General features: G+C 41.5%; 5 protein-coding genes across 5 annotated transcripts; 2 read left to right on the top strand and 3 right to left on the bottom strand.

The window, feature by feature from the left end:
• Positions 1–853: 853 nt before the first annotated feature.
• Positions 854–1,819, bottom strand: PHALS_07288 (hypothetical protein F443_03119; the record flags this gene model as incomplete). Its single annotated transcript, XM_024720729.1, has 1 exon — positions 854–1,819. The coding sequence occupies one exon, from the start codon at positions 1,817–1,819 to the stop codon at positions 854–856; it is 966 nt and encodes a 321-aa protein (XP_024585899.1).
• Positions 1,820–2,138: 319 nt separating this feature from the next.
• Positions 2,139–2,879, bottom strand: PHALS_07287 (vesicle transport protein sft2b; the record flags this gene model as incomplete). Its single annotated transcript, XM_024720728.1, has 1 exon — positions 2,139–2,879. The coding sequence occupies one exon, from the start codon at positions 2,877–2,879 to the stop codon at positions 2,139–2,141; it is 741 nt and encodes a 246-aa protein (XP_024585898.1).
• Positions 2,880–3,031: 152 nt separating this feature from the next.
• On the top strand, positions 3,032–4,644 carry PHALS_07286 (COP9 signalosome, subunit CSN2; the record flags this gene model as incomplete). The annotated part of the gene is made up of 4 exons (XM_024720727.1): positions 3,032–3,709; positions 3,786–3,880; positions 3,941–4,483; positions 4,542–4,644. The coding sequence occupies 4 exons, from the start codon at positions 3,032–3,034 to the stop codon at positions 4,642–4,644; spliced, it is 1,419 nt and encodes a 472-aa protein (XP_024585897.1).
• An 80-nt stretch (positions 4,645–4,724) lies between these two features.
• Positions 4,725–6,141, bottom strand: PHALS_07285 (pyridoxal kinase; the record flags this gene model as incomplete). The annotated part of the gene is made up of 3 exons (XM_024720726.1): positions 4,725–5,680; positions 5,742–5,861; positions 5,940–6,141. The coding sequence occupies 3 exons, from the start codon at positions 6,139–6,141 to the stop codon at positions 4,725–4,727; spliced, it is 1,278 nt and encodes a 425-aa protein (XP_024585896.1).
• An 833-nt stretch (positions 6,142–6,974) lies between these two features.
• On the top strand, positions 6,975–7,944 carry PHALS_07284 (uncharacterized protein; the record flags this gene model as incomplete). Its single annotated transcript, XM_024720725.1, has 2 exons — positions 6,975–7,032; positions 7,100–7,944. The coding sequence occupies 2 exons, from the start codon at positions 6,975–6,977 to the stop codon at positions 7,942–7,944; spliced, it is 903 nt and encodes a 300-aa protein (XP_024585895.1).
• Between the last annotated feature and the right edge of the window lie 1,162 nt (positions 7,945–9,106).

The following is a 9,106-nucleotide window of genomic DNA, read 5'->3' as shown; positions in this document are numbered from 1 at the left end:
ATATACTAAATATATATAGTAAAATCTAAATACATGCATAACTACTGGCTACCTAGCCTCAAATCGTATTCTTGTTTGGATGCGGTCACACCATGCACATCTAGTGTGACACACACACCCCTGTTATTAGGGTTCGTGTAACGCCGTTACAGGCTCTAAGTCTGGGCCGCGGATTGAGTACGAAACGTTTTATCACGCTTTCCAGCACATAGTACCAAAGGTGCGGTCCACACGAATTCATTCGACGATGCATTTTAAGGTGCAAGCGTCTTTTTGAAGAAGTTGGTCAAACAGATCTCGTGTAGCGACTTACAGCGCTTATTCGGTCTTTTTTTAGCGGATAGCATACACAATTAAGTGTGCAAATGATCTACCGCGAAACAGCGGACAACTTTCGATAGATTGAACCTTCAATCAAGACGTAATTGATCCGCAAAATCGTTGCGACCGGCTAGATATTTCTCAGCCAGAGAAGCTTTTTGGTAAACGCATAAGTAAATAAGGTACCAACTTATTGTGTCTTTAGAGCCAACTAACATGCGTCTAGATATAGAATTTTGTAACATCCTTGGCATATCTGAAATGCTTATTAGCGACGAAATCACAAATAGTTGCACTTACAGTGGACAGCTTTATTTTCGGAGAAATTTTAGTGCTCATGCTGGAAATTTGTATGTGTAGCCAATTCATGACATGACGCATAACTGAACACAGCAAATGTGGTGTGTTGTGACTCAAAATTTCACTCTTCAAAATACATAAAATCTGAATTGTTCTAGGACCGGAATAGTTTCTACGACAAAATGTCTTTTTTGCTGTTTGAAAATTAATATTATACCCTATTATTTTTAAATTAACTATTAGTGAGTTGTAAGACCTCTGGACGTCGTATTCGCATTAACTGCATTACAAAATGCAATCGTTGTACCCAATGTGTCGCTTCTTTTTCGTTCTTTGCACGCATAAGTATCATGTTACCTATTCGAAACTCGATGCGAAAACCACATTGCCCCGTCATTTCTACCTTCGTTACAGAACGCAAATCAATGTCGCCACGAGGTCTTTGCCAGTAACTGCGTTTAAACATTTTCATTAGAGATTCCCGAAAGTCAAGCGTGCACCAGCGCTTGCACCAGCTACGTCGGAGCAAAACCATAGTTTCTCGAAGCACAAAAAGGTTACCACTGTATGGTGGCAGATCCACTAGTTCTATCGAGGGTGAAAGTTGTGGAATTCCAACATTTTCAGGTGCATTCTGTCGTTCATTCAAGCCAATTGATGCTTTTTTATCATCTTCCATATAGAAAGCTCGATAAAACACGCGCTGAAATCGATACTTCTCAACGCGGATCACTTCAATTGCCTCTTTCACGCACATCATTTCGTGCTCTAGCTCGGCCATATCTGCTTCATCTAGTTCTATGCTCTTCACCTTAAGACGATCTTCACGTTCCATTTCTAATAAATCATCTTCCGTCATTGGATTACCGTCGTCATCTAAAAGCGTAAACCTCCCGGAGTCTGTCCGATGAAGTTCACTGCGCATGCGACTGCTTGGTACCTTGCTTTTCGAGCCAAAAGGATAAACTATAGTCCGCTCAATGTAACTAATTGTATCATGGTCTTCTCGGCCATCCCAAAACTCGTTCAGACTCACATTCTCGCGAAACATTTGCACAGTATTTGCTGTCTCGCTTACATCGAAATAGCCGTGCGCTTCAAAAAATGCAAGACCATCTCGTGCACGACCTTCATAGACGTCACGAAGATGCCGATCAAATGGAGTCACAAGTTCTCCACCGCTCGAGAAGCGATTCATGATGAATAATTACTTACGTACTCGGTCAGTATAGTTTCAAACAAACCGAGAAGTCATTGGTATATACTCAAATGCCGTACTCTCGGGTAGGACAAAAACCGAGGGTCAAAGCAGCCATTGTGGCTGGGTTTAAGTCTGAGGCAAGCAGGTCCCACCCAAACCCTGGGTGCTTCGATGTCGTGTCCAGCCGTTGGAATTGTAGATGGTATTGAATTTTTCAAAAGAATTCTGATCTTCTCAACTAAAAATAAATAATATTCAGTTCTCAAAATGCTTAATATATAACATTTATTTTGCAAAGTTATATTTCCTAAATAATCTAATTAATGATGTAGCTAGTAGCTTTTGTAAATCCTTTCCTCAGAATTGCACGACCGTATGGAATGAACGAGGCACCATACCAGAGCATTGCGACATATTGGACAATCATTAAAAGTAGCACAAGTGGTGCAGCTTTTGGAAAGCCAAAAGCAATAACAAGAGTCATGATCATAGCGCTCATCCAGATGCAGCATGCCACACGTCGTACAGGCATGCACATAACTTTAAGCTGCCGCATGGGACCAATAAGAAACAACGAACTGCCAATGCTGCAGACGCTGCTCAATGTGTAAAAAAAAGCAAATTGCTTTAAATGTCGAGGTCCACCCCACATCATAAGTGTGGAGAGAAAACCACACAATGCCCCAAACAAATAGCATCCAATAGCTCCGTAAAGTCTCTGGCGTTTAGTTAGACCACACTCTTGCCCGATTTCATTTAATAATCCTTCCTTTTCTTGACTAGCATTCAAAGGTGACTTGCCTATCTCGAGATCACTTTCATTGACTGTTTCTGCATTGCTGGACAAAGATGATGATGATCCAGAGGGCTTCACCATTGCTGGTACCTTTATGTTGAGTGCATTCGCCTTCGCCTGAATCGCCACTGAACTCTTTTGTGTGGCATCTTTCAGTGAACTAGCAAGATTAGACTTTTCTGCAGCATTCTTTAGCGACCCTGCAGTGTCAATTGCGAGCGTTGCCACCTGCGATGACTTGGCTTTTAACTGATCGAACATTGTTGAGATTAATGCCTTTTGACTGATGACGCTATTAAACTTGCAACTTATTCTAGAGTATTAATAGCTAATTGTGTTATCATGTTATTAAAGATAAGTTTTTATACTTTCCTATTTATAAATCCTCTTAAAATTAGAAGATTCTTGCAAGCATGTCCGACTCGGAGGAGTACGAGTACGAGTATGACAGCGATGAACAAGTGGATAGTGACGATCAGAGCTTAGCTGTAGATGGAGAAGATAGTGAGGTAACACAGCAACGTAATGCGATTCGTGAAGCTCAAATCGCATTGGAAAATTCGTTTTACGAGGCCGAAGACTTTCGTCAACGTGGTGATCTCACGCAGGCTTTTGAATTATATTTGCGCGTCGTGGTATTAGAAGGAAAGACAACGCCAATAGAAGGGCGAAAGTGGACATTTCAGGCACTTGAGCACGTAGTTAAGATCTGTGTCATTCGATGCCAATGGGAAGATATGCTCAACTATTATGAACAAATGCTAGAGCACTTGGCGTTCGTGACGAGAAACGAGAGCACGGAATCGATTTCATCTATTCTAGACGTTGTTTCTAATACCACAGGAAAGCAATTCGAAAAAGACAGTGCAAAATATACATCGAAGATGTATGAGCTCACGCTTGACAAGCTAAAGGATGTGAACAATGATCGACTTTGGTTCAGCATGAATATCAAACTTGGGAAATTGTATTTGGATATGCAGGAATTCGATCAATTGCAACGGCTTTTTGATCAGCTTTACGACTACTGTCAGGCACCTGACCACTCAAAGGCGACTTCATTGTTAGAAGTTTATGCATTGGAAATTCAGGTAAGGTATATCCAGCCAGCATCTGAAAACTAAATTATTGAAAAGGTTTCATGCTTTATCGTTGCTGATCATATAGCTATGTGTGGCGACGAAAAATAGTGTCAAGATGCGAGTGATATATCCGAAGACCCTGGATTTGGATGGTGCTGTCGCTGACCCACGCATAATGGGGTGTGTGCTAAACATCTATTTGGTGGTTACATTGTCACTAACTTTATTGTGTAAATCTAGAATAATTCGTGAGGAAGGTGGCAAGATGTATATGGAGATGGAGGAATGGATGCTTGCCTATAATGAGTTTTTTGAGAGCTTTCGCAACTATCAAGAAGCAGGTAATTCACGTGCGACGCAGTGTCTTAAGTATGTCGTACTTGCAAATATGCTGGCGAGCTCAAATATTAATCCATTTGACTCTCGAGAAGCAAAGGTTTACCAGGATGTGGAGGAGATTGGCGCGATGTTATTGTTACGTGGTGCCTATGAGACCAACGACATTGTACAGTTTGAGAAAGTTTTAAAAAATCCCAAGTTTAAATTGTTAGGTGATCCAATCATGAAAAGATACTTGAATCCGCTGCTGCGCAACATTCGCTGCCAAGTGATGAAGAAAATTGCTCGTCCATACCAAACCATTCGTATCGAGAGTCTTGCGAAAAGCTTAAATATCTCGACGAAAGATGTTGAGGAAATTGCGGTGGCATTGATTCAAAATTTGGAATTGGATGGTAAGATCGACCAAAGTCAAGGTCTTTTAGTGTTGCAGACACGTCAAAAGTACGTTATGTATTACTTTTAGTTCATTAAAATGTCTTACGTTGCTTGTTTATCAAAGAACTCGCGATGCCAGCAAGATGTACGACGCTTTAGATCGCTGGAGTCAAGCACTTGCTTCGACACATGCAATTATCGCTGCACGAGTGAAGGCGCATGTATAACATTTTTTGAAAGATGTAGTTTCTATCGCAATGAATTAATTATGAGAAGGATGGTATCATCTTTCACCAATGTTAAGTCGTTACTTTGACCTTAACGGATATGCAAGAAGACAGCGCTCATTGTGCTTTTTTATATAGGTAACTACTGCTATATCAGAAGCAGTAGCTGACACCACTTGAAACAGACTGCAAGAGCTTTGTTCAATTATGTTGGTTGAGTCAGTCACGATCACTGTCTCACATTTGCGAGATTCGTTAGCATTGAAAAAAAGCGCCTCTTGAATGTCCTTAATTGAGATGTTCTTTAGTCTTGTGTCACTTGATACAAAGTGGTCAACTAAAGCCTTTGCTGATGGAATCGTATTATTAGTGACAATCGTGACATTTTCAGAGCCTACGAGAGACAACAAAGCGTATAACAACTCAAAGCGCTGGATTGATGCATTTGCTGGTACGTCAATTACTTGGCCATCGCTGCTCGTCGTAAGCAAGACATTTAAGTCCACGAAAACAAACAGTATAGGCACCGCAAGAGGTTTAGCCATGAATCGTACGGTAGGATGCGCAATGACATTTCGACTCTGAATTAATTTTAAATCGCAATTTTTTCCACCTAGATTTAATGTGATTTGAAGCACATCCTGGATCGTCGAAATCACGTTCTCGAGTGCACGTTTGAAATCATTTGGGAAGCGGTAGAGCCAAGCAAGCAAAAGTGCTGCAAACAAATCACCCGTACCAGTGTAGTAACTGTCAATCCATGGAAAACGTATTTCAAACTGCTCGCAAAAATGCTTGCCATTGTTCGCAACGACTTTGCTGCCAATGACGATTAAGTTCTTTGGCATCGCATTTTCAAACGCTTCGTGAAAGCTACTGATTACTACAACCTTTGGGCCTAAAGAATGAAGCTTCTTGCACGCAAACATTGCTTCTTCTACCGTCTGAAGTTTCATCTCTGTCAATAGTTCGCATTCATACTGATTTGGCGTTAAAACGTCACAAATAGGTAATACCTTTAAACGGTAAAGGTCAACTATAACACCATACAAGAGAATCAGCGATACTCTCAAGTTGTACTATGACTCATCGCGTACCTAACTCTTGAGGAACGTAAAGCTTGCCTAAATCCCCCATCACTGGATCACATACATATACAAGGTGCTCCGATTGAGTCTGTGCCGCTCGAAGTCGCTCGTATACACGTACAATGGCTTCTAACAACAAAATAGAGCCAATGTAACCTGTGAGAAGGTGCGTATGCGCATCTTGCAATAGATTATTAGCTTCCATGCCATCCAATAGCTCGTGTAGCTCATCGCCCGTGAGACGGCGTCCTGTAAACGTCGCGTATCCTGTGTGATTGGAAAATTGTACGCTGTTGATAGGATCCACGTCGAACCCTAATATCTGAAGCGGGAATACGGCACTTTTATTGCCTACGTAGCCCTGTACCACGTGCGATTGAATGCTCAGCACACGACCGTCGTCTACCATTTTCTATTGCTGCTACGATTTGATTCCGAGAAATTATACTCGACACTGAGATAATTGGTAAAGATTAAATTTCAAAGCTATGTAAAGTATAATATACTTTACGGATGAACGACAAACTGCTGGGAGCAGCGAAAATTGCGACACAATTCTTTAGCGTAAGGTCAGCCGTACAAGTTCCTGGCTGTGTTTAGATACGGATTATCATGTTGTCAGATGGAACTGCATTTGTGGTCCTGGTTTGAAACATATTGATAACAGGATTGTATCTTCGCAGTGAGTGGATGATAAAAAGCTTTACGTGTCCTATCTCAAGACGACAGTTCATTTTGTCTCGCGTAGACTGAGTCGGCATAATGTCTGCTGTGTAGACGTCAACTTAGGCATTCAAATGTCTGCTACTTACACAAATGAGCTCTTAGGAAAATCAAGTATTGCTGTCGGAATATCATACGCATGAAGCAAAGCGCCTTTACAAGAATTATTACATCTGACGGGTAAATTCCTTCATAGCCGTACAATGCCTGCAGCTGGTAAAGCACGCATGATTCTAAATGCAATGGATACTGTAATGATCATATTGCTAGCTCTGGACTTATTGATTAGAGATAATTATGAAATCCTTCTACGAACCGAGATTACAATGTACAAACCTTTCGGATCGTGCTGATAGAGACTCGATCTGCGGCTTATCTTTGTAGCATCCATTGTGTTCGTGAAGCCTGCAAAAAGAGTTTCACTTGCGATCTAAAGAGATGTCAGAGAAGAGCAGGTTATACGTCTTCCAAACGTATTTAACGTCACCCTCAACCAAAAAGTCAAGAGGCTACCAAAAAATGCGTTCTGCTCTCACTTTGCTACTTGTATCCTCTTTGGCGCTCACCAACGCAGCAGGTATACCTATATAATCAGTCTCACGATGTTGACCGCTCAAATCAGTAATTCTTACATTATTTGTTAGATACAAGTTCAGATGTTACACCGCCGGCCCTCACGCTATCTCCAGAAGCCAATCTCCTCCTACAATCAAGAGATGAAACGACTACTTCGCTGCCCTCTGATAATCACAATTCTGCAATGGAAACCCATCTGGCTACCACCGCACCACCTACTGAGCCTTCTGCTTCGATACCGACAGATATGAAGAGCACGGTGAATACACCCTCGAATGAGCAGAGCAAACCTAACTTACCGTCAAATGCTGCAAACACAAACAACTCCAACTTGACATTAGATCGCGACACTTCTGACTCACCAGATCAGATTGAGGCTGGATCATTGGCGACGGCATCATCGAAGTCCTCGACAGCTTCTGTTGACACTCTAAACGACAAGAATGATGACTTAAGCACAGGCAACAAATCCAGCGCTAGCATAGTGCTTCCGACTATTTTTGGAGGAATGGCTTGCGTGGGTGCTATCGTCCTTGCTATTATGTACAAGAAGAAGCACAACATCAACGGTGGTGACCTAGGCAGCAACGCAACTGGAACAATCATAACACCGAGTAATCAAGCGGAAGGCAGAGGGCCAAAAGACTACTCGTCGGAGGCAATGAAGATGTCGGATCTTTGCCACGTCGACGTACGACCACCAAGTACCAACATATCCGACAGTTTGTCACCTTTCAGCAGCGCTCGTTGTAAAGTGCGTGTCAGCTCTCCGGTATCGAGCTACCACGTGAGTAGCGAATCCAACACAGAATTTTCGGACGTGTACCCTCGTCATATTGAAGGCAGTAACGTGGTGCTTACTTTTGGAGAGGTGTCGAATACACAAAGCTCATGGCCTCAAGTCCAACTATAACTTAATCACAAGAAACAATCTGTGTTAAATGTTAACTACAATATTACGTATACTCAAACTAGTGTCGATGAAACGAGCTTCACCAAATTGAGCTGAAAAGAACAACTTTCGCTCAGTCCTTGGGTACAACGACGAGCTTTTACTTGAACACCCAGCATTGAGGGTAATGATTATCATCCAGTAAGAACTTCTTGTCACATTTTAATTGTCTGCCCAAAGGCTTGAAAAGTCGATTAAATATATGAAAGATGCATGACCAAGTCGTTCAATTGCATTTAAACGGTCGTACAGTTGAAACAATAGAGATCAAGATTGCAGCTGTGCTGGCAGATTGTTATATGGATACGGGTAATCAAGCTCGTATTACTACGTTGCTTCAAGGATTGGAATTGTTGAAATTCAGGATCGAAGGTTCAACTGCCATACTGCAATTGTTGTGTACACTATTGTTATCGATGAATTTCGTTAAGAAAGCAGTAACAGCGTCGTTTCTTGATTGTAAAGTATGACACGACCAGAATGTTAGTAGGCTTGTTTTTATTTGATTATTTTCATATGCTAAAGCCACTACAAAAATATGCTGGTTTGTACTTTGTACATAATAGATTTAAACAGATACAAGCATATATCAATTTTTACAGGAAAAACGCTTGAGACTGCCAAATCACAAACAGTAAAGATGGATATCGTTTTGGGGGATAAAAGCCGTTGTGCGTTTATGTAGAGAGTTTATGCCGCAATTAATAGATTGAAGGCTCTCAGGCTATTTATATGAGCTTCTCTCCAAGGAATTCACTTGCGTATGCGATGGAGTAGACTCATTCGTTGAAATTTCTATAAATTTGACACTACCACGAACCTTAAAGGATCTGTCTCTGGTCTAAAGTTTATGGCTAGACATCAACTCATGGTGCTGCTTAAATAAATAAAGCAATTACCGAATCTGCCCGCCAAAGTACTGCGGATAGTTGATTGACATTGAGGGGATACGCGCATGTATCTAACGTCTCGTCAGTGGTGCCGTGAGTAACTTTTTAAAAACGATTGCAATAAGACAATGTGTCTCCGGGATAAGGCCTCAAGATCTTAAGTAGCGTCTATCCATTAGTCAGGAAGCTGTCATCACGACAATGTCAAAATTTTATTGATGCCGCATCTTCCT

Source organism: Plasmopara halstedii (assembly GCF_900000015.1).
Source record: "Plasmopara halstedii genome assembly, contig: Scaffold_3073, whole genome shotgun sequence".
Classification (NCBI taxonomy): domain Eukaryota; phylum Oomycota; class Peronosporomycetes; order Peronosporales; family Peronosporaceae; genus Plasmopara; species Plasmopara halstedii.
This window is presented reverse-complemented; position numbering and strand designations above follow the sequence as displayed.